Genomic DNA, 22732 nt, shown 5'->3' on the forward strand with positions numbered 1-22732 from the left:
TTGAGAATTAATGGACTTTTCATCGGACCTATTTTCTAATGTTAACAATGTATAGTGGTCAAATAGGGTGGATTGTTTCATACCTATTTTCTAATGTTAACAATGTATAGCAATCAAATAAGATCATTTTCTGCTCGAGACCTTTTAACTATTAATATCTATAACATAGTCTTTGTTGAAATTAAAATTAGTTAAATGTGTATTATTTATTTTCCTTGGCGATGAACATTAATGACTGTTTTACTTCCAATGAAGATAAATGGACTAAGTTGAATGGATTTGTCTGGTTCGTACTAAATCATCCGAACTTGAATGATTCACATTACATTTGGTTTGAAAGGAACATTAATCAAGATTGCTGGAAAGCAGTGGCAAACATTCCTAAGCATTCATGGGGGTGTAGGTGGACTCCAGGCTTATCAATCACTGAAGAATGGGAGGTTCGTTTGCTTTGTAACATTAGGAGGTCCATTGGCTCGTTGTCTCGTGCATGACCTTCATAGGTGCCCTAAGAGGAACTTCCTTGACGTGCGCCATCAAGAGGTACCACCCAAGGCAAGAGCTTGGTCAACTATCCTTTTAAAGCCAAGGTCGAGGGCTGTACTGTAACTGAAATGATATGGAGAAAATATTTTTGATATTATTTGATATATCTGTTCATGATGTAATTGATTTTTGACATTGTTTGCGTTCAATACTAATTTAGATTTGATATACAATCGATGCATCGATTCTTCCATTCAGGCAAAATATATACTGAATTTTGAATGTGTTGATAATCTTTCTATTGGAAGTTCAATAGTAAGAACAAAAATTGGAGACTGTATTAGCTGAAAATTATTCAATAAATTGGTTTGATAAAAAAGCATCTAGAACGGCCTCAGAGATCTTGGTGGTTAGTGATCATCAAATGGCATATAATACCATCAAGAGTAGCAAATATTTATAATCACATCAACGGCCTTGTTAAATAGAGAAAACGCCAATGAAAACAAAGAGCCAGTCATCGCTCTTTCAAAAGAAAATAAAAGAAAATCAGAGAAGTAACTAGAAGGTTATTTAGATGTGATCAGAAGTAGCTGGTTGTAATATCATGGATTATCATTGGGAATCCGTCTGATTTTTTTCATCCTTTCACATAAAAAAACCTCCAGTTCAAAAACAACAACAAAAAGGACGAGAAATGCGAGATTTGAACGAAAAAGCCAGAAGTGATAGAACGAAAATTTCAGAACGAGCAATAGAACATGCGATCTACAAGGTTATTTAGATGTGATCAGAAGTAGCTGGTTGTGATATCATGGATTATCATTGGGAATCCGTCTGATTTTATCATCCTTTCACATCAAAAACCTCCAGATTAAAAATAAAACCAACGAGAAAATCAAGATTTGAACGAAGAAACCAGAAGCGAGAGAGCGAAAAATTCAGAACGAGCAGTAGAAGATACCGATCTCGGCATTGCCTAACTACAGGCTCTCTGATCGATTTCCATTTCTCCGGATGAAGATTTTGGCCGACCAGAGAATCGCAGCATAAGGCTTCTTCCTCCGTTACTAAATCAACAATAGAAAATCAAACAATCACGCAATAATGATCGTCACAGAGATCTAACACTCATAAGAAAGGAAGAGAATCATAGAATTTCCCTCTTCAGAGCCGAGGCTGCCATTGGAGACACAGAAGGCAGCTTTTTATAGGCGAAAAGAAGAAACCCTAAACCCTAAAAATCTGAACAAAAAAAAAAAAAAAAAAAAAAACAGAGGCGATAAATAAAATAATTGTTTTATTAAATGACCATTGAAAGTTCAGATTTTTTTTAATTAAGGTAATTAAGATTATATTCACCTAAAATAATATTTAAATAATTAAAATAAAATTTTCAAATAAATAGAAATATTAGATAAAATTACCTTAAATATGTATTTAGTGAAATATTTTTTTAATTTATGAACCAAATTTCACATTTTCTTAACAAAATATTGATTTTCAGAGTCCATGTGTGGGGAGGAGAGAGTTTTCGTTTCCGGTTCCTGTTTGTAAAAACGATACCATAGCTCGATACAAAAGTGACAAAGACTAAGAACGTAACTTTCAAATATATTTTAAGAATGAACGATACGAAAACTTATCCCGACTCTCCACAATTGTATGTTATTGTCCACTTTGAGTATCAGTTCTCATGACTTTGTTTTGGGTTTCCCGAAAGGCCTCATACCATACCAATGAAGAGAGTATTCAGAGTATTCCTTGTTTATAAAACCGTGATCATTAGCCGATGTGGGACTTTCATCATCCAACACCTCCCCTCGGACAAAGTAAATCCATGATCATTCCCTAAATTAGCTGATGTGGGATAGCTGATGTGGGACTTTCATCATCCAACACCTCCCCTCGAACAAAGTGCGCCTCCACTTAATCGAGGCTTGAGTCATTTTCTTTTGGAGTTATTTGTTCGATATTTGAGAATTTACCAATCTATTGGCACGACTAAGTTTAGGGCATGGTTCTGATACCATGTTAAATGAACACAACTCTCCACAATGGTATGATATTGTCCACTTTGAGCATAAGCTCTCATAGTTTTGCTTTGGGTTTCCCCAAGAGGCCTCGTACCAATGGAGAGAGTATTATTTGTTTATAAACCCATGATCATTCCTTAAATTATCCGACTAGACTTTTTTAAAACTGTGAGGCTGACGGCAGTAAGTAACAGATCAAAGCAGTATATAGTAACAATGGGCTTAGACTGTTACAAATGATATCAGAGTCAAACTCGGGATGGTGTGCTAGCGAGCTTAAAAGATTTTTCCAACTCAACCAAACCCAACCTCTGTACACCCCTAGTTGCAACTTGCAATATTTACCTTACGTTTCAATGTAGGAATTAAATACTGGTACTTGATACTTAGTATTTTTATTATTTATTCACAACAATTTAATTTAAAATTATCGTTAAATTTATTATAATATTGGTTATAAAACAAATCTATGAACGATATATAATATATTAAAGTAAATATGAACCTAGGAGCTTGATTCTAATATATAAAATTTTATTATTTGAACGATGTTGATATCTAACCAATGAGTTGACTTTGTAGCCAATGGGACATTACCTTAATCCACTCGAGAAAAAAAATACCGCTTAAAATGATTGATTTAATGGAAAAATTTGCTCACATGTATAAATATATATTAGCGGTTGTGTGACTTATATTGCTCGTTTACTTTATATTTTTTTTATTCGAGGAGCTAGAAAGCTCACCAATCATATTGATCGAATCACCGTTGGGTGAATTTCAACTGGTACGTATATTTACAATAGATATTAACCTCAAGGTCGTTAATGAATATACAAAAATAATTTATAACAAATTGTAATTACAAAGCTAAATTTAATACAACCCTAAAAAAAAAAATTAATATGGACATTACTATATATTAATTACAAAATTTTAATGGATAATTTATATATTTTTAACATTATTTATTTTAAAAATGTAAAATAAATACAAATTTTAATATTATAACATGGTATAAAAATAAAAAATAAAAATCTAAAAATAAAAATAAAAATAAAAAGTTTTTTTTTTTTTTTTTGGGTTCTTCTTCCTGATTCAGGCGGGTTGAGATTGAGAATCACCCGTTCATGGGATGCTGCCAATGGCGACTGCAATCAGAAAGCCCAGCCTTTGACCGAAGTTGACTACGAAGACTGTCAACATTACGATACAGTGGCAACGCAGGTAAACGACTCTGTGAAAATCTTCTTCGAAAATTGTTTCTTCATCATCTTCTTTCATTGTCGTTTGATTTCCAACTGTTCGAAGCAAAAAAATCCCATCACAGATCGTCGATGTGATCCTTTTCCTCAACCCTAATTTTGCAGAACCCTTTTGCCGAAATCATTCATTTTCTCTCTCTATCTCTCACGAACCTTTCTTCTTAGATCTGCCATTTCTAGGTTTCCGCTTCTTTTCTGGTATCGTGTTGGTTTTGAAGTCATTTGGCGGGTTATTTTTGCGTCGATTTCTGTTCAAATCGGGGTTCGTTCGCTTCAATTTCTGTGGGTTTTTGTTTGTTTGTTATTGTTTTTTGTAAAACCAATTGACCTAGGAGGAGAGATAAGAGATTCCGGTAATTTGAATCGAAATTATGGTGTAAATTTCGATAATTACCCGCAGATATTTCCATTTTTTAGATGAGTCTCTGTATCTATATTTGTTGTATTTTACACAGTTGCAGACGCTGAAAGGAATTATTAGTAGAATCTGAGACAGAGCTGGGAGTGGGAGATGGAGGGGAATTCCGGCGGAGGTGGAGTGAGTATTGGGGGAACGACGGCGGGCAGCGTGGCGGTGGGTGGAGTGACGGGTGGCGGCGGCGGAGGAGGAAACGACGTGGAGTTGATGTGCAAAACATTGCAGGTGGAGCACAAATTGTTCTACTTCGATCTGAAGGAGAATCCCAGAGGCCGATATCTGAAGATTTCAGAGAAGACATCGGCTACAAGGTCAACGATCATTGTTCCCTTCTCTGGGATTCCATGGTTCTTAGATCTCTTCAATTACTATATCAATTCTGATGATCCGGAGGTTTTTAGCAAGGAATTGCAGCTCGACACCAAGGCACCTTTGTTCCTCTATCTCTTTTCTCTGTTCATCGTCTTCCTCCACTTTTACTTTTTAGTTCATCTCTGTGATCTCCTGTTCAACTTTTTGCTAATTGTACTCATCCTGCCTTTCAGGTGTTCTACTTTGACATTGGTGAAAATCGGAGGGGTCGATTCTTGAAGGTAAATTCCGTTTCCTGCTACCATATCTGTTGTTTTTCTTCTCGAGATTCCAACTTTCTTTAATTTCCCACTTTTGTTTTGTTCTTCAAAGTACTCTCTCTAGCTTTTCTGTTTGAATCTGTCAAATTAGGCCTTGTTGATCTAGAATTTCGCTTAAAATTTGCAACAGTTCTTCAGAAAAAGCTGACAGATCCACATTCTTCGAATGATTCTGTACTTTTCAAATTTTTCTTTGATTGAAGTTCTACTTCAACCCAGTTCGTTTCAGTTTACAGATTCTTTATTGATAGCTTCTGATGCTCAAGAACAATATGAACTCTTATCAAAATGGAAGAATGAAATCAATTGAAATATGGGTTTGTAAATGCAGTCATATCCTTGATCTGTGTCCTTTTTAGGAAAAGATAAAAGAAACAAATTCCGTCTTTATGTTCTTGATGACCCTTTATAGCCTTCCATTTGACAATACTTCCAAATGCGTTTTTCCAAATATGAGCAGTTGCCTAAAATTATGCTGTTATTAATGGAGATTCCCGAACTGTTTGATTTGACCTTTTTTTTGTTCTTTCTTTCTTTCATCTTCCTTCTTTTTAAAGTATTTTTCATTCACCTGTTTCATTGTCAATAGTAATGACAAACCAATGGCTACTTGCAAAATATTCAAGTTTATAAAAGTCTAGGAAACCAAAAGCATTAATATGGCACATTACTATTCAAATCATTAGCATGAACATGTGAAAGACATGGGATATTATAGTATATAATGATTTTCGTAGTTTTACTAGATTTCGATTATGGCAATGTCTAATTTTTCTCATTTTTATAGTTTCTTGTACATGTGTGTTTTCCCATCTTGATGTCGGATGCATAAAAGGTTACATATGTGTTCATATTATGCATCGTATGCTTCCACTAAAGCCAACTCTGTGCCATGAATTACATCATAAATTATTCATACAGTCATGTGTGCAATTTGATTTAATTTCGTTTTGAACCGTGGCTCGTAAATCGTGCCTACACCTTGGTTTACTTAGTTTCAGACAGAATGATGCACATCAGCCATTAGGGTAGTCTGGAGTGAAGTGGCTAGACACTGACACAAAAGACATGGCTGAACTTGTTGGCTTTAGTTATCAGAAACATTTTCCAATTCTGAGATCAAACCTTGATACTGGATGTGTTGCTTAAGTTAGGTCAAGACTTGTATTTAGTGTTGGAAGTGTTTATCCGTTTTTTTATTTTTTTTTATTTTTTATAAGAGACAATTTCATTGATGATTGAAATTTACAAAAGAGATGTATTATCCATGGTGTTTACAAAAGACCTTCCCAATTTACCGTGAGGATAACTGTAGGATATAGCTTGGTAAACAACATTGTCGAAAAGTTTTGTGTAGGTCTGTGTCTTTTCTGCAAATATTCTCCGAGTGTTTTCCGTCACCAAGAAGTGTTTTCCGTCGTCTCAAAATAGAAACATGTTTCTGGTCAAGAAAAATGCATGTTCTAGCTGCTCTCTGTGTGCTCGTGATAGATATTCTCCAGGAATCTATAAGGAGAGAAGAAAGTGCTGATGTAGAATAGCTCATACCCTTCACGTCTGCAGTAACCAGCCTTTTAAAAGTTCTATCTTTTCTATCTCCGTCTTTGGCCATCCATTACCACCTTTTCCATTATCAAGGAGTTGGACCATAATCCCCACAGGCTGCCATTGTGCGGCAGCAGATTACAACCACCTCAGGCTCCATAGCCCCTTCATACCAGACAGTTCAGCAACCCCTCTTTTGATCCCTTTGGAGTGTCATCTTCACGTGTCAGTTCACGTAAGTCGAATTTCCAGTTCTCTTATTCCCAGTCTCTCATGCTCTGGCCCTTGTAATATTGCTTGTTGATTCTACAATAAGCTTCCACGTGCGCTACAGATCTCCAATACTCCCACGTTTCTACTTTAGGGTATACTTTCATTTGAAGTTTTTTAAAGATAGACGTGAATATGTCGTGTAGTTTTACGCGCGTAAACGAACTTTCTATATCTTATAATATCAGTCTGGATCTGAACTTTGGCTGATTTCAGCTCTCATTTATTCTTATTTTGATCATTTTCGGTTCCGTTACAAATTTGAATTAGTGCTGAATGATTCAAATTCTGGGTTTAGAGGGTTGATAGTTTGACCTCTTCAGCTATAGGCACTATTGAGTTCACTGTTGCCCTCTTCTGGATTGTGTGGCTTAAGATTAGGATTTTGGGGAATTGGTGCACTCATCTACTTTATTAATTCTTTTTCTTTGATAAATATTGATGTTTTGTTGGAATTCTTCTCCCCCTTTTTTTTGGTGCCTCAAAGAAAAGAAAAAAAGATTTTTAAGATCTGGAATGTGTGGTTGTAAATGGAGCTGGTTTTCGTTGTGTTAACTGGGCAGGTATCTGAAGCTTCTGTCAGTAGAAACCGCAGCACCATTATCGTTCCTGCTGGAAGCAATCGGGACGAGGGATGGACTGCGTTCAGAAACATTTTGGCAGAGATCAATGAAGCGTCTAGGCTTTTCATACTGCCCAATCAGGTTTCTGCTGCTCGTGGTCGTGGCGAGCTTCTCATCATGCCTTTTCATGGGATTACTTCCATTGTTTCTCTTCTAACACAATTTCATCCTGTTTTCTTTTGCCCAAACTAGGAAAATTCTGAACATTCAGAACGTCTAGTCGGACTTTCGGATGATGTAGGTGCTGGCTTCATATCAGGTCATAGTAGTCAACCTGGTCCAACCTCTGACTTGAATGTAGACAGACAAGTAGACTTATCAGCTCAAGATGAAATGGGCAATCTGGGGGTATCAAAAGTTATCCGAGCTGATCAGAAGCGATTCTTTTTCGATCTTGGAAGTAACAATCGGGGTCATTTTTTGAGGATATCTGAGGTAATTATACAAAAAAACTGAGCTTAAGATCCTTATTTTGATGCTTATTTGATCTGGTTTTGTCTGTCTTGAACCCCATGGTGCCTTTCTTCAGTGTCTTGATATGAAACTCGTCATATCCATATCGGTTGCAGGTTGCAGGGGCAGATCGTTCTTCGATCATTCTCCCATTGTCGGGGCTAAAGCAGTTCTATGAAATAGTTGGACATTTCGTGGAGATCACCAAAGATAGGATTGAAGGAATGACGGGCGTGAATGTTAGGACGGTGGATCCGCCTCATAGATGAACACTATAGGCCCGGGGGGTTTGTGGTGAATAATTTCGGTTAATGTTTGTGTAGATGATTGTTTGAGTAGGGTTGAAATTGTGGTGGGTGTGGTTTAATATTGTGTTGTCGTTGTCGTCGTCATCGTCTTGATTTTCTAGTTCTAAGTCTGAATAATCCATGCTGCTTGATTAGCAGAGGCTATGGAAAATGCTTGAGAAGCTTAATTATTCTTCTTCCATGAATAACACAAAAGAGAGGGGAAAGTAAGAAAGAAAGAGATGCTTGTAATTGTCACTTTATAATAATGGTGAGTTCAGGTGTGTTTTGTTCATTTCACTTCCAATTACTAATCATTTTAACTTCCATTTTAACTATATGTTCAAATATTGAATTAAGAAATTCTCCGGTTCAGTTCGGTTCAGTTCGTGAGGAAGCGACAACTCGAGAAGAAGCAGAGGTAGGATTCTCTGGATTGGGGTCTTAGATACTCACTTTCGAGTCGGTGGCACGTAAATTAGTGGGGGAGACATTGATGTATGCAGTCAGCCATGAAAATAAACGGTTACTACCTCAAGCAAGGGCCTACCCTGTGGGGGAAGTGTCAGCGTAACCGAAAAAGGAACCGGGAAGTGTCAGCGTAACCGAAAAAGGAACCGTAATAAATGAAAGGAAGAGAGGCAAATGAATGGCTTCCCAGAGAGCGGGGGAGGAAGGCCAACCACGGGACTTTTGAAAAATTACATTTCAAATAGTTTATTTTTAAGAAGGGTTAGAGAATGGATAATTTTTAAAAAATAATTATGAAAAAAAGAGAATGGATCATTTTTTAAAAATAATTATGAAAAAAAAAAAAATGGAAAGTTTCCGTCTTTCCTGTCGAAGAATGAGTACTTATACGCAAGCCATACGCAGTGGCTTGGTTAAGGGAACCCACCGGAGCCATAGAGAAACCGAGTTTTTATGGGGCAATTGTCACTGCTTATGAACCCAAACCTGGGTGATCAATGGGTGATCAATCCATGACCAGGATGAAGCTTGAGTAAAACTAAGTGAAGGTTCGAACCGACTGATGTTGAAGAATCAATAGATGAGTTTGTGGTTAGGGGTCCGAACCGACTGATGTTGAAGAATCAGTGGATGAGTTGTGGTTAGGGTGAAATGCCACTTGAACCTAGAGCTAGCTGGTTCTCCTCGAAGAAATGCCACTTGAACCTAGAGCTAGCTGGTTCTCCTCGAAATGCATTGAGGCGCAGCAGTTGATTGGACATCTAGGAGTAAAACACTGTTTCGGCGTGGGACACGAAATGCATTGAGGCGCAGCAGTTTACTGGACATCTAGGGGTAAAGCACTATTTCGGTGCGGGACTCGAGACGTATAAGACATATTAGTGTGATTTTTTTTAACAAAAAGATACTAATTTTAAATTTAAGAATCTAAATCAACATTTTGAGGAAAATAAATTGGAAAATGAATCAAAAACAAAAATTGGAACCAAAATAGTGTTTGAATTAAGAATATTCTTCTGATGAGATATAGTTGAGCTAAGCTTAGGCAATTTGGAAGGAAATTTAGAAATAATTTTGGACAAAATCAAATATCTTGACCTTTATAATATACCTGCTTGTAAATCAAAACCCCTCCTGGGAGATTTGCGGGAATTTCTTGAGGAAGAAGAAAAATGGCGGCAGTTTTGGCCGGAGTGTCTCAGGCGTCGTTACTCTTCTCGCCGCGTGTCAGTGGAGCTCTCAGGAGCAACACTTTTTCAGTTCGACGCATGCAATTTCAATCTTCTACCATTGGTAGAGGTAAGCAATCGTGTTTTTACGGCACCGTCATCTGAATCTCTTTGTAGAATTGGGCCTTGTTCATCATTTTGCCATCGGATTCATTCCAATTCAGATTTCATATCCCCTGTTTTCTGCAGGGATTTCCTTCGATTGCAAGACGGTAAGATCTGCTATCCGTGCCACCGATTCCAAAAATGAAGACATCGACATTTATCCAGACACCACTGGCGGTGACTCTTCCGATATAGGGGTTCACGGCGATGGAGGAGGTGGTAGCGGTGGAGGTAAAGGTGGTAGAGGCGATAATGAAGGCAATAGCGGGGAGGAAGAGGAATCTAACACCAACAGCGGGAAGAAAGCTTTGTCAATGTCACAGAAATTAACTCTTGGATATGCTGCACTAGTAGGAGGTCATTGTTTATTCATTATAAATTTGAAACTTAGATTTCAATTCTTAGTCTGTATGAAATGAAATAATGATTATGTTCTTGGTTGCAATTGCAATTTTAATTCAGTCCTTTGTGTTTTTACTTGGCAGTTGGTGGCTTAATGGGATATTTGAAAGGTGGCAGCCAAAAGTCACTATTGGCCGGAGGAGTCTCAGCCACACTGTTGCTTGCTGTTTGTAAACTGCTTCCCAGTAACCCTGTTCTTGCATCGGCCTTGGGTCTTGGTAAGGAATCGGCCGTATCTTTGACTTAATTATGAAAATCTTAGATTTCCCATATCACGTAGCTGAACTGTTATTAATTCTAGATGTTACTTATTAGATATACATTGTACTATTGGGAACTTTGAGCTTTTGAATCCTGGTTAAGAACAATGAGCAAATGCACTTTGTTTTGGTATGTATACACTGTGTCTAGCTTGGAAATAACGAGTCGCCCTGCCCTCCTCCCCTTCTTTATCTTAAATTTGGGAGAGGAACTGTAACAGCCCAAGCCCACCGCTAGCAAATATTGTCCTATTTAGGTTTTCCCTTTTGCTAGGGAGATGTTTCCACACCTTTGTAAAGAATGCTTCGTTCTCCTCCCCAACTGATGTGAGATCTCACAATCCACCCTCCTTTGAGGCCAGCGTCCTCGTTGGCACTCGTTCCTCTCTCCAATGGGTGTGGGATCTGACTAATTCTTTTCATTTGTTCCTAGTAAAAGCCACGTACTTCTCACCAACTTCTTTTGGTGAGTCTTGAATGTGGACCTACATTATGGATAAATGGTTCAAGTTATTTCTAAATTCTAAGATTGTGTGTGATGTCCCATATTGGTTGGGGAGGAGAACAAAACACCCTTTATAAGGGTGTGGAAACCTTCCCCTAGTAGACGCGTTTTAAAGCCTTGAGGGGAAGCCCGAAAGGGAAAACCCAAAGAGGATAATATCTGCTAGCGGTGGGCCTGGGTCATTACATTTTGAGGGTAGAATTTGGTGAGTTGTGTTCACAGTTCACCTTTCTTATCTATAGTTTTTATAGTCAAAGTTGTGCTGTTGGGGTTTTTTTGTTGAGGAAAATCAGTTGTTTAGCTCTCACATTGGGAACGGAACCTTACTTGTAGCTTGCTTGTAGTGGCAACACAAGGAAGCTACAATCACCTTACATCGTGCCGAGATGACCTTCCGTACCCGAGACCAAAAACCAGCCTTGATAAGGAAGGGTATTGACTGAAGTTATATAGTTCTTTCATTAAGATTCACAACCCCATGTTCATCATCTTGAGGTCAAGATGATACCTAAGTTATGAGCAGTGTAGGCATCTAGAGTAGTTGGTTTCTTTGCTATCTGGGTAGCTGAAGTTTCCGCGAGTGTTAATTGTTGGACTCGATAGTTACTGGTTTTAAACTCGGGAATATGATGGCTAACGAAATATAAGGTAAATATTGAGACTTTTGTAATGAGCTTGGTCCAAGGGAGGCTTTTCAAAGTTCTCATAGTTAATGTTTGGGTGTGATTTTGAAATGGCTTAAATCACTTTTGTCGTATTCAAAATCACTATGGATTTTGAACTGTTCGATCCTGGATCGTGGATGAAAACTTTGTATAATGTGTAGGTTATGCAAAATCGTGCTTAGTTTCATTTCAATATTTCCTCTTGCATATGAACAGTTTACAATGATTATACATAAACTCATTGTTTTAAGAAGTCCTAGAAAGAACATGCCATCTGATCTGTTCAAAAGGTGTGCAGAGACATGGAAATAAGACTAATCTAGGGAGGAAAACCAGTGTTCCAGTTCTGTTTTTATTCATACTATTATTTCAAAATCTATTTCTTAATCTACAGGTCTATCAGCTTCACTTTTGGTAGTGATGGGATCTCGTTTCAAGAATTCTGGGAAGATATTTCCAGCCGGTGTCGTATCTCTCGTGTCGTTTATAATGACTGGAGGTTATGTGCATGGAATTTTACGTAGCTCACATTGAACGTACGATGATGAAAAACTGGTAGGGGGCGCTTTCCTCGAGCATGTCTAGTGATAGTCATAAACTGTAATTGACGAATTTGTTTGTTTTTGTATAATCTATGTTATGTTGATTGGTGTTTTCAGGTCTGTGAAATTGATTTTGATGTGCCTTCCAACTTTGTATGGTGAGCAGTGCTTGTGCTGCCCTCTTTGTTCATCAGGTCTACCTGTGTAATCATCTGAACAAGGAAAGGGAAAGTAAAGTAGGCTGTTGAATGTTCATCAAAGGTTAAAAGGATTTGTCTTTGTCTTTACGATGAGCAGATTTGAGGCCGCCTTTGTACCTTAACCCTTCTCCTTCTCGCGAGTTTAGGGGTCCCTTCCAATTGCTTGGATGTCTTCGAAAGCCTCGAGATGATTTTGTGACTTCTTTGTCTTTGTCTTTGTTTTTACGAGCGGATTTGAGACCGCCTTTGTACCTTAACCCTTCTCCTTCTCGTGCTTGGATGTTTTCGAAAGCCTCGAGATGATTTTGTGACTTCTTTGTCTTTACGAGAGGATTTGAGGCCGCCTTTGTACCTTAACCCTTCTCCTTCTCGCGAGTTTAGGGGTCCCTTCCAATTGCTTGGATGTCTTCGAAAGCCTCGAGATGATTTTGCGATTTCTTTGTCTTTGTCTTTGTCTTTACGAGAGGATTTGAGGCCGCCTTTGTACCTTAACCCTTCTCCTTCTTTCGTGTTTAGGGGTCCCTTCTAATTGTTTGAACGTCTTCGAAAGCCTCGAGATGATTTTGCGATTTCTTTATCCGTCTTTGTCTTTACGAGCGGATTTGAGGCCGCCTTTGTACCTTAACCCTTCTCCTTCTCACGAGTTTAGGGGTCCCTTCCAATTGCTTGGATGGCTTCGAAAGCCGCGAGATGATTTTGCGACTTCTTTGTCTTTATCTTTACGAGCAGATTTGAGGCTGCCTTTGTACCTTAACCCTTCTCCTTCTCGCGAGTTTAGAGGGGTCCCTTCCAATTGCTCGGATGTCTTTGAAAGCCTCAAGATGATTTTGTGACTTCTTGTTTTTTCAAATTCATTCACTTTAAGGTTGGTTCTGAACGTCGTGTACCATCATCTTCAATCAACCTCCATCGTCTGGTCTTATTCCACCATTTCCGTGCCTTCAGGTTTAAGAGAAGGTAAATGAGCAAATCTTTCTTCAATAAGGGACAGGAGTTTACGGTTCAAGTTTAAGAGAAGGTGAATGAGCAAATCTTTCTTCAATGAGGATAGGAGTGTAGCAAATGTTAAAATTATTATTTTTCCATAATTTTAATTTATCAAAAATTTTAATTTTCTATAAAATAAAGTTAAATGCAAATCCTCTTTAATGGGTTAATTTTTCTTACTGCAACTCAATTAATTCATTGATTTTTTTTTTTACAGAAAATCAATAATAAGGACTAAAATAAAAATAAATATTGAGACAAATAAGATAAAATTAATAAATAGAAATTAAATATTTAAAAATAAAAATAAAAATAAAATAAATATTGGACAAATAAGATTTAAAGAGGAAGAGAATTTCATTTTAACCTTGGCAATAAGATTTTTGATGATTTGATTATTTATTTGGATAATACATTTAATTTATTTAAAAATTATTTATTATAAAGAGTTGCAGAGCCAGTTCTTGAGGAGATCCGCTGCCAGTTTCCCTTCTGAGCTCTGCAAAACGGAGCATTTGACTGAGTTCAGCGGTAGGAGTATCACCGCACTCCGGCGGATAAGACGGCGGTTTCTCGAAGTCAAAATTAATCGGAAGCATCGATAGAAGAGTTGGGGAATCGAGAGGATCGAGCGGCGGAGATCACAAAAATGTTGGCGGAGCCTCCTCCTTTCCAGGAAGCAGCGCGCTGTGAAGTCTGCAAATGCAGTTTCAACACCTTCCGACGACGGGTACCAAATTCTGTTTGCTCTATGATCGACTTCGTTGCATTAGTTTAGATTGAGCTAATGCAACGATGATCAATTTCGATTCTGTTTGGTGCTTTCGAGCTTTCGATCGCGAGATTAGATGATTTTCTGTGTTTTTCTTTGTTTACAGCATCATTGCCGATGCTGTGGAAGGACGTTGTGCCACGAGCATTCTTCTTTTCAAATGGTATTATTGATTCATCTTCCTCGTTGATGCCTTAATGGAGAATTTTTTGCGTTCTGACTGGTGTATGTATGTACTTGTTTGTGCGAAATTCAGGCCTTGCCGCAGTTCGATATTCATTCCTCTGTTAGAGTTTGTGCTGACTGTTTCAATAACTCCTCTCAGTAAGTCATGTTAAAATGTAATCATACACCCTGCCGCAGTTTATTTTACTTTAAAAATTATTCCAAAGCTGGTATTGGAATTGAACTTCAAGGGAAGTATTTTGAGACGACCTTTGGTCATACTAGAAAGGATTTTATCGAGCTGAAGTTTTACTTCTCAATTGATAACTCATTTCGTTCTGAAGCTCAGAATTAAAGTGCGTGAGTTGAAACTGAAATAGAAAGTTGGCATGAGATATTTTCTTCAATGTAATCTTGAATATTTTCTTGCAACTTCTTGAACTCGAACTTTCTTGTTGGAAGTTCCATGTTCTAGCATTTAAACGACTAGAAACTTAAAAATCCTAACTGGGATCGGACGTTCTTGTATCAAGGATTTAGGTTGTACGAGAATGTGAGATCTCACATCGGTTAGAGAGGGGAACGAAACATTTCTTATAAGGATGTAGAAATCTCTTCCTAACAGATGTTTTAAAACTGTGAGGCTGACGGCAATATATAATGGGCCAAAGCAAACAATATCTTCTAGCGGTGAGGCTGGGTTGTTACAAATGGGATCAGAGCCAGACACCGGGTGGTGTGCCAACAAGGACGCTAGGCCTCCAAGGGGGTGAATTTGTGAGATCCCACATCGGTTGGGGAGGAGAACGAAACATTCCTTATAAAGTGTGGGAAACCTCTCCCCAACAGACATGTTTTTAAACCGTGAGGTTGACGGCGATACGTAACGGGTCAAAACAGATAATATCTGTTAGCGGGGAATTTGAATTGTTACAGAGAAAGAATCCAAAACTTTTGAATTCTTGGAACCTGTCTATATTCAAGAAAAGTTAGAACCTGTGGTCCTTGTCTCTTGAAGCCGGGGCCTAAACGCATGTTGTTCTTGAAGTCTGTAACCCTTTTATATTCTATTTCTTGTTTCTTTAGCTTTCTTGTGAAGACACCTTTAAAATTTTCTCATACCCACTCTCATCGATAATGAAATTTCCAGCTCCTAATCATTTTTCTCTACGAATCAGTGCGATCGAAATAAACATTCTAAAACATTCTTTGAACACTCTTTAAAGGCTCAAAGAATTTCAAAACCACCAATAATGAGGTAGTTGGATGTTAGTGAGTGATATGAAGGCTTTTGCCTGTTGAATGAAGCATAAAAGCTCTTAGATCAGCCATCAGCTCCTTCCTCTTGGAAGTAGGCATTGAAAAAAAATTATATACAGACTTGGAAAGTCCTTGCTTTCTCTCGTTTGCTCCTAACTTCCTGCTCTCGTCTTAGACGCATCCTTAGAGTTTCCAAATTTTATGCTGAGATTGAACTTATTGTTTACTGTTTAGCACCTGTCATATTTTTGAAAAACTAGCGTCTTATTTATCGAGTTTGCCCTATTACAGATCTAGAGAAGTTGGTCGACCACCGTCGTTACCGTCGTTAGCTGTAGTTGATCAAGTTGCAGATACAGTTTCTCAATTAAACCTTGATGGGAATGTAAATTCTGAGCCTAAGTCAGCTGTGGAGCATCAACCTGCGTTGAGCATTTCAGATTGCAATTGTGGAATGCCATTGTGCATTTGTGTCGCTCCAGTCCAGTCTATGAAAACAGAATCTGTTCCTTTGCAGGTTGTAATGTTTAGTAATTTCTTATGCTCCTTGTGTATCAGCCGTGTCCCTTATGGAACTTGATTATTCTTTTGGCAGAAGAAAACAGCTTCCACCTCTACTCAGAACAATTCAAAAGCAAAGAAGACTGATTCCAATCTAAGGAATAGAGGATCTACCTCCAACAGCAAGCTTCGGTATGTTATCTGGAGTTGTTTTATTCCAATAGGTTAGATTCTGTCTTCCCTTTCTGGCCCAGTACATGGGAAAAGTAAGTTTATCACACTCCTTCAAATAGTAAGCTTATCACATTCCAAATATAATTAATAAAATGATCAAATAACGTTAGTATAAAATTAAAGCTATGAATACTGTATTATAGCGTTAAAAAAATGCTACAATAAGTTAAAAGATAGCATAATATTTTAGCTATATTCTACACATTATAGCTTTAATAAGACGCTAAATAAGCTATAGTTTTATACTCTATTATAGCATCTATTATAGCTTTAAAAAAACGCTATAAAATATCTTAGACTTTTAATAACATGGGCTGTCACGACGTACGAAAAACGTTATAAAAAGTTTACGATAGCATTTTTCGTCTGCTATCGTATCCATTATTCCTTGTAGTGATGGCTTGGGTCAAGTGACACATTTTCTCATTGCTTACATTCTTGCGTATGTATTAGGTATCAAATTACCCTCCTTCATCATTGTTGGTATTATTGATTTGGTAGATAAGTCCGATCTTAATATGCAGTTGTAATTTATATTATTGAATAGGAATCCTGCAGATGAATCAAGGATCAATTATGAACCAAGTGGCGAGGTATATAGTGTGTATGATAATCTTTTTTTGGTGTCTATCAAAGGCTTTTAAATTCTGCTTCATCTCTAGAATTTCATGTTCTTGCAGGGGTTGAGGGAAGCAATCAAGAATGGTGACACTCATGCGGTCAAGAAACTTTTGAGTGAGGTACTAAATGCCTTTATGAAAATCAAAATATGTGATGGAATTATTTACTGTTCTCATGTTGGCAGGGTGTAGATGCAAATTACCATGACAAGCAAGGATTGTCTTTGCTGCATGTGGTAGAATCTCTCTCTTCCCCCCCCCCCCCCCCCCCCCCATCAGAATATGGCATGATATCGATTTAGAGTTATGATATTAAGACTAGTATTGATTTGGATGTAGGCGGCCGTCTTTAATCAGACTGATATTGTTTTTGCCCTCATTGAAAGTGGTGCTAGCCTGGACTACAAAAATGCTCAAGGTAACTTCTTGTCGCTGTTTCTTTATACGGATGCTTTTGGTCGGGACTTTGAGAATTGGGAGTGTTTAAAAAACTGTCTCGAAAATAGGAACTCTTCTGAGAACAAATTTCTGTGTGATCCACTATCGGTTGGGGAGGAGAACGAAGCATTCTTTACAAGGGTGTGGAAACCTCTCCCTACCAGACGCGTTTTAAAAACCTTGAAGGGAAGCCCAAAAAAGAAATCCCAAAGAGGATAATATCCATTAACGGTGGACTTGGACGGTTAAAAATAGTATCAGAGCCAAACACCAGACAATGTGCTAGTGAGGAGGCTGAGTCTCGAAGGAGGATGGACACGAGGCGGTGTGCCAGCAAGGACGCTTGGCCTCAAAGGGGTTGGATTTGGGGATCCCACATCGATTAGAGAAGGGAACGAGTGTCAACGAGGACGCTGGGTCCCAAAGGGGGTGGATCTCACATCGGTTGGGGAAGAGAACGAAACATTCTTTATAAGGGTGTGAAAATCTCTCCCTAGCAGACGCGTTTTAAAAACCTTGAAGCGAAACCCAAAAGTGAAAGTCCAAAGAGAACAATATCTACTAGCGGAGGGCTTGGGCTTGGGCTTGGGCTTGGACTGTTATTGCACTTACCACCACGAGTATAATATTCTAGTGGTGTCTGAAAGCCACGAAGTATAGGTAGCTTTCTAAATTACAGCGACATTTATGATTATTAACCGATCCTTTATTTTCGTCCTTCGAACCACAATCCGTTGGTCGAAAATGGAACTCCTATCGGACCTCTTTCTAATTTTGACATAAAAATCTATATTTTTCTGGAGAAAGCGAGTACATGTTAGAAAAGTGGTGAGATATTTTGCATAATAGTTCATTGTTTCCACGGTTGTTACAGGAGAAACGCCATTGGATTGTGCTCCAGCTTGTTTGCAATATAAGATACGAGAGAAGATGGGAGGAGAGTGAAGAAGCAACAGCCCACATCACCTATTATTCTAGTAAATACTTCTATCATTTCTGCACCACCGCCTTTATCTTTTAATTTTTAAGGAACACGCATGGAGAATTTTGAAACTAATTCAGAAACTAACATAGATTAGGTTTGGTTATATCGTCGATGGATTCTTTGAATCGAAGGTTGACCAAGTTGAGTTCAACAACTTGTGGGCGTGGCATGGCGTGATTCAAATCTTTTACGTTTTGGTGGTATGTGTTACTCGTTGAGTTGTGCTTAAATATTCCAAAGTTGTTGTGCTATATTTGTCAATAACTTTAGTAGAAAGTTCATTGAACACGCCACACGATGACGAGACAATGCTTACGTGGTAAATTTTAAATAGCGTGACAAAATTGAACTTTACATTATAGTTTGCTTAAATGATTTTTGTTCTCCTTACTTTACTCGTATTGTCTTTCCCTTCCTTGCTTTTCTCTCTTTCCATTTTCACCTTCATCCTCCTTTTAAAAGAATAAATTGTCTCGTCATCATGTAGCTACACGTGTTGTTGAATTCTATACTAGATTAATTTTTTTTTTGTTTTTTTTTTTAAACTATATATATATTTAATGTTTTTAAAAAAATTACCTAATATATATATATTTGTGTATACACAGTCCAATCAAACCTCTATTTTTTAATTTTTTTTAATAAAAATTATATTTATCTACCGTATATATTATTTACTAGCTAAAATCTTATAAATCTCAAATCTCAAATATTTTGTAATAATAAAGAGGGTAGGGTACCGATCGAGTTTCTAGGTTGATTCAATACGAATCATCAAATTTCTAGGTTGATTCAATATAGATCGAATATCTGGTAGATAAATTGAAACGTAATGATCTAAAATAGGAACATAATTGAAATAATTGAAGGAAAAGAAAAGGTAATAAATAAAAAACCATAAATTAGAAGGGTCCTTTTAATTTATCGTTTAATTAATTAATTTATTTTTGATCTTTGTTGAAGTTGATGATGAGAATGACAATGAGATCCCAAGACGAAGGAGAAGGAATCTCTCCTAAAATCCCTCCTTTCTCCAATGGACAATTTTATAAATTCAGCCATTGTTTATGTAATGGGGACTTCTGCACCCTCCGCGCCTTCCTTCCCGAATTCATCAACCTCCATTCCTTTTCTTCTTCTTCTTCAATTCCTTCATCTCTTCTCTTCTCTTCGCGATTCAAGTTCTTACAACGAAAGAATCCATCGTTTCAGCTCAAAAAATGAGACTGATACTCGATTATTCAGGTCTGCTTTGGCTTTCTCAACAATCATTCTGATTCTCCCTTTTGATTCAATTGTTTGATACGTTTTCTGCGTGATTTTCAGGTTGAGTCATCCAACTGTTTCTTTCTTTCCATTGTTTTATTTCATTAGGGATTTCTGTCGTTTTTTCTTTGTATAATTAATTAGATTATTCTTTTTTGTTTATTTGTTGTTTTAGCTTTATGCTAATTGTTTATTGTTGTTGTGGCGGTGGAGGAATGTGAGAGTGGTCTTTCAAGAAGCTTTTGTTAAATCTCGTCGAGGCTCTCGTTCCAACGAATGCTGTACTATGCTTGATTTCCATTAATGGCGGCTCATTCCTTGACGCGAAATCTTTGTTCGTCTCATTTTCATATGCAATCGCATCGCCCTTCTCAACCATTGCTTTTCCAAAACTGTTGCGGATTTCCTATTTCTGCGGAGCTTGTTCTTCGTAGTTTTCGGAGAAATAGATGCAATCGGTTTGGTCTAAGAGCTTGCGTTCAATCCCACAAAGATAACTGCAGCAATGGTTCGTTGGGAACCAATGCTAAGGGCCCAACACCTGTTCGTCGTCCACAGGTTCTTAACAATGTCGAGATCGATTTAGTTGATGGTATTGATCGCAGATATTCTACTACTGTTCAGGGGGAGCCCCAATGGGGAAATCCTTTAACGTTCCATGATCTTTCTTCCAGGGGAAAGCTTGTTGTTGCTGTTGACGTCGATGAGGGTTCGTATTTTCCTCTCCCATTCCTTATCTCCTTCCCTGGATTTTCATTTCTGTTTCTCTTACTTCTTCATTGTAACGTTTCTTCTTCTTCGTCTTCTTCTTCTACCTCTGATATCTGTGTTTACGAGTGTTTTGGTGCATTGTGACAAAGACATGAAAAGCCCACTTGAGATCTTGTATGTTGATCTAATCTAAATGACTAAATCCATGGAATTGTTGGCTTAGATTAATTAATTAATTAATTTGATGATTGACATGCCTGAGATGACAGATTTCAGCTACACTACATTGTTTATGACTTTGCATGACCATTGCATGTGCTAAGATGGCTACTTATTCTCTGTACTTGATGTAAGCTGAGAATTCGGTTGTGCCAATAAATTATTGTACATGATTGTTTACTCAGTACTCCGGTCTGATATTTGTATCTGTTGTTGTCCTGCTGTCTTGTAGTTTTGGGGAACTTTGTCTCAGCTCTTAACAAGTTTGTTGCTGATCGTTATTCTTCAAATCATTCAGTTTCGGAGTATCATGTCTATGAATTCTTCAGGGTATAATTATGTTTTTGGGTTTTTTATTTGATGGGGTTCCCTTATGATCCTTAGTGTAATAGTCCTGAAGTTGCCCTGGGGAATATCTAACCTGCCCCATTCTGATTTAGACCTTCGTTTCTGTTTCAGATATGGAAGTGCTCACGTGATGAAGGTACAACTTTTTGAGATTTGACTTTTAATGACTTGTCATCTGTATCAAGATGGCCATATGATCATATAATGGTTATTGTTTTTCCTGAGTGGAGTCATACATTTGACTGATTGATGGTTGCATGTGCTTCTCAGACCAATAGTTTTTTTTTTTTTAAAAAAAAAAAAAATTTGGTTGGTATGGTTCTGAGAAAGTTAGAATTTAATCCCTATCGTTTTTTTCCGTTTTATGAGTTTGAAATTGTAGATTTGCTTTTGTATTAGGCAGGATAAGCATCAAGGGGTTGGTTTCTTTGACCTTTTGTTAGTTAAATCATTGGAACTTCCAGTATTGTATTCAACTTTTTTTTTTTTTTTTTTTTAATCTGGACCATTCTTACTGGAAAACCATATGATTTTAGTTTGTGTTAGTGCTGGTGTTACAAAATAGTAACTCTGTTCTTGATGTTTTTCTTGACAAAATTTAGTTAAGAAAATTTCTATTTTTTAGTGAGAATTCCGAAAGAAAAATGGTTTGAGATGGTACTTCCTTCGTAACTTTTCACTTCTTTGGGAGAACTTCGCAGCCTAAAATGAAACACAATATGATCTTTACGCTCTTGAAGCTGTTTTATGAGATATTTCTGTCCATGGAAATGCGTCTCTACTTGGTTAATTGGTTTTGAAACTTGTTTCCCTGCTTTCTTCCAGCTAATCATCGTGTTCATGAGTTCTTTAAGACACCATATTTCAAGGTTGGAATCTGGCCTATACCAGGCGCGCAGAGCACGCTTCTCAAGTTATCGAGATTCTGTCATCTGTCAGTCGTAACGTATGTATAGCTACATTGGATCGTTTTGACGTGGTACTAATCCCTCCCAATAGATGATGTGAACTTATCTCATTTGATCTAATTTCAGGTCTCGACAAAATGCAATCAAAGAACACACGCTGGAGTGGATTGAGAAGCACTTTCCAGGACTGTTTCAGGAAATTCACTTTGGAAACCACTTTGCTCTGGATGGAGTGTCTAGATCAAAGGAAGAGATATGCAAGTATGACAACAAATCTTTACACTTATAAAACATTTCTTTTTCCCATGAATCCTAGCTTTAGGTCTCATCCATCCTCACTCGTATCGAATCATCCATTCAAGTTACAACATTAATATTTGTTATGTTCAACATATATGGGTGGATATACGTATTAATGAGTTGAGCTATATTTGAGTTGCATTTCTGTTTTATGAGCTGCTTTTTAAATTTTGGTGGCGTTGTGGACGATCTCACCATGCAGGTCAGTTGGAGCAACAGTGCTAATCGATGATAATCCAAGATATGCGATTGAATGCGCTGAAGCGGGAATTCGAGTTCTGCTTTTTGACTACGAGAACTCGTATCCATGGTGCAAGACGGAGACGGAGGATCTGCCCCCGTTAGTCACAAAGGTTTATAATTGGGAAGATGTGGAGAAGCAATTAACTTCATTGGTTCTTTCTTCTTAGGCTTTAGAACATAATATTTGTCACCAGTGTTGTTGTGATTGACTTGGAGTTTGTAGAGCAACGCCAACACTGGTAACCTAATAGGAATGCTGTTTATTTGCACGATTCTGGACAATATAATATAGTCTTTGTACTACACACACAAAGGGCTTGTTTGAGTCTTTGGAATCGTAATCTTTCAATCCTATGTGATTATGAATAATTGTGTTTGCAT

General features: G+C 37.6%; 4 protein-coding genes and 3 non-coding genes across 13 annotated transcripts; 4 read left to right on the plus strand and 3 right to left on the minus strand.

The window, feature by feature from the left end:
- Positions 1 to 876: 876 nt before the first annotated feature.
- Positions 877 to 963, minus strand: LOC111794159 (small nucleolar RNA SNORD24). Its single transcript, XR_002815050.2, has one exon. It is a non-coding gene; the product is annotated as a small nucleolar RNA SNORD24 (small nucleolar RNA).
- Positions 964 to 1064: 101 nt separating this feature from the next.
- On the minus strand, positions 1065 to 1139 carry LOC111794162 (small nucleolar RNA R12). The gene has a single exon (XR_002815053.1). It is a non-coding gene; the product is annotated as a small nucleolar RNA R12 (small nucleolar RNA).
- A 132-nt stretch (positions 1140 to 1271) lies between these two features.
- LOC111794164 (small nucleolar RNA R12) lies at positions 1272 to 1345 on the minus strand. Its single transcript, XR_002815055.1, has one exon. It is a non-coding gene; the product is annotated as a small nucleolar RNA R12 (small nucleolar RNA).
- Positions 1346 to 3592: 2247 nt separating this feature from the next.
- Positions 3593 to 8310, plus strand: LOC111793823 (transcription factor Pur-alpha 1). The gene is made up of 6 exons (XM_023675874.2): positions 3593 to 3749; positions 4243 to 4631; positions 4751 to 4798; positions 7216 to 7356; positions 7468 to 7710; positions 7845 to 8310. The coding sequence occupies exons 2-6, from the start codon at positions 4299 to 4301 to the stop codon at positions 7995 to 7997; spliced, it is 918 nt and encodes a 305-aa protein (XP_023531642.1). The 5' UTR covers positions 3593 to 3749; positions 4243 to 4298; the 3' UTR covers positions 7998 to 8310.
- A 1281-nt stretch (positions 8311 to 9591) lies between these two features.
- LOC111793626 (protein FATTY ACID EXPORT 2, chloroplastic) lies at positions 9592 to 12481 on the plus strand. Its single transcript, XM_023675589.2, has 5 exons — positions 9592 to 9785; positions 9905 to 10177; positions 10306 to 10440; positions 12047 to 12207; positions 12312 to 12481. Exons 1-4 carry the CDS (start codon positions 9659 to 9661, stop codon positions 12184 to 12186), a joined length of 675 nt encoding a protein of 224 aa, XP_023531357.2. The 5' UTR covers positions 9592 to 9658; the 3' UTR covers positions 12187 to 12207; positions 12312 to 12481.
- Positions 12482 to 13825: 1344 nt separating this feature from the next.
- On the plus strand, positions 13826 to 18731 carry LOC111793624 (uncharacterized). 4 transcript variants are annotated; one of them, XM_087123420.1, is made up of 11 exons: positions 13826 to 14111; positions 14260 to 14316; positions 14410 to 14477; positions 15870 to 16095; positions 16177 to 16271; positions 16861 to 16906; positions 16994 to 17053; positions 17119 to 17169; positions 17273 to 17351; positions 18246 to 18348; positions 18488 to 18731. In XM_087123420.1, exons 1-10 carry the CDS (start codon positions 14031 to 14033, stop codon positions 18314 to 18316), a joined length of 834 nt encoding a protein of 277 aa, XP_086979546.1. In that variant the 5' UTR covers positions 13826 to 14030; the 3' UTR covers positions 18317 to 18348; positions 18488 to 18731. The 4 variants fall into 4 exon arrangements, 3 of the variants coding, with proteins under 3 accessions (XP_086979546.1, XP_086979545.1, XP_023531354.2); XM_087123419.1 differs by having other exon boundaries at positions 13828 to 14111; positions 16174 to 16271; positions 18446 to 18731; XM_023675586.2 differs by having other exon boundaries at positions 13828 to 14111; positions 16174 to 16271.
- A 580-nt stretch (positions 18732 to 19311) lies between these two features.
- On the plus strand, positions 19312 to 22720 carry LOC111793912 (uncharacterized). Of its 4 annotated transcripts, none has more exons than XM_023675983.2 (7): positions 19312 to 19682; positions 19836 to 20331; positions 20785 to 20882; positions 21012 to 21036; positions 21726 to 21846; positions 21935 to 22069; positions 22311 to 22720. In XM_023675983.2, the coding sequence occupies exons 2-7, from the start codon at positions 19926 to 19928 to the stop codon at positions 22516 to 22518; spliced, it is 993 nt and encodes a 330-aa protein (XP_023531751.2). In that variant the 5' UTR covers positions 19312 to 19682; positions 19836 to 19925; the 3' UTR covers positions 22519 to 22720. The 4 variants fall into 4 exon arrangements, with proteins under 4 accessions (XP_023531751.2, XP_086979544.1, XP_023531752.2 ...); XM_087123418.1 differs by having other exon boundaries at positions 19312 to 19601; positions 19683 to 20331; XM_023675984.2 differs by having other exon boundaries at positions 19312 to 19601.
- The last annotated feature ends 12 nt before the right edge of the window (positions 22721 to 22732 follow it).

The sequence above is a fragment of the Cucurbita pepo genome, chromosome 4, assembly GCF_057944985.1.
Source record: "Cucurbita pepo subsp. pepo isolate OVF chromosome 4, ASM5794498v1, whole genome shotgun sequence".
Taxonomy (NCBI): domain Eukaryota; kingdom Viridiplantae; phylum Streptophyta; class Magnoliopsida; order Cucurbitales; family Cucurbitaceae; genus Cucurbita; species Cucurbita pepo.

Excerpts from the sequence above, each read along its gene's own strand:
- LOC111793912 (XM_087123417.1), top strand. The coding sequence starts at position 19,926 with ATGGCGGCTCATTCCTTGACGCGAAATCTTTGTTCGTCTCATTTTCAT. Across the intron at positions 20,883-21,011 it reads ATGTCTATGAATTCTTCAGG|ATATGGAAGTGCTCACGTGA; the intron begins GTATAATTATGT and ends TTTCTGTTTCAG. Across the intron at positions 21,847-21,934 it reads TGTCATCTGTCAGTCGTAAC|GTCTCGACAAAATGCAATCA; the intron begins GTATGTATAGCT and ends ATCTAATTTCAG.
- LOC111793626 (XM_023675589.2), top strand. The coding sequence starts at position 9,659 with ATGGCGGCAGTTTTGGCCGGAGTGTCTCAGGCGTCGTTACTCTTCTCG. Across the intron at positions 9,786-9,904 it reads ATCTTCTACCATTGGTAGAG|GGATTTCCTTCGATTGCAAG; the intron begins GTAAGCAATCGT and ends TGTTTTCTGCAG. Across the intron at positions 10,441-12,046 it reads TGCATCGGCCTTGGGTCTTG|GTCTATCAGCTTCACTTTTG; the intron begins GTAAGGAATCGG and ends CTTAATCTACAG.
- LOC111793624 (XM_087123419.1), top strand. The coding sequence starts at position 14,031 with ATGTTGGCGGAGCCTCCTCCTTTCCAGGAAGCAGCGCGCTGTGAAGTC. Across the intron at positions 14,317-14,409 it reads AGCATTCTTCTTTTCAAATG|GCCTTGCCGCAGTTCGATAT; the intron begins GTATTATTGATT and ends TGCGAAATTCAG. Across the intron at positions 14,478-15,869 it reads TGTTTCAATAACTCCTCTCA|ATCTAGAGAAGTTGGTCGAC; the intron begins GTAAGTCATGTT and ends GCCCTATTACAG.
- LOC111793823 (XM_023675874.2), top strand. The coding sequence starts at position 4,299 with ATGGAGGGGAATTCCGGCGGAGGTGGAGTGAGTATTGGGGGAACGACG. Across the intron at positions 4,632-4,750 it reads AATTGCAGCTCGACACCAAG|GTGTTCTACTTTGACATTGG; the intron begins GCACCTTTGTTC and ends CCTGCCTTTCAG. Across the intron at positions 7,711-7,844 it reads ATTTTTTGAGGATATCTGAG|GTTGCAGGGGCAGATCGTTC; the intron begins GTAATTATACAA and ends TATCGGTTGCAG.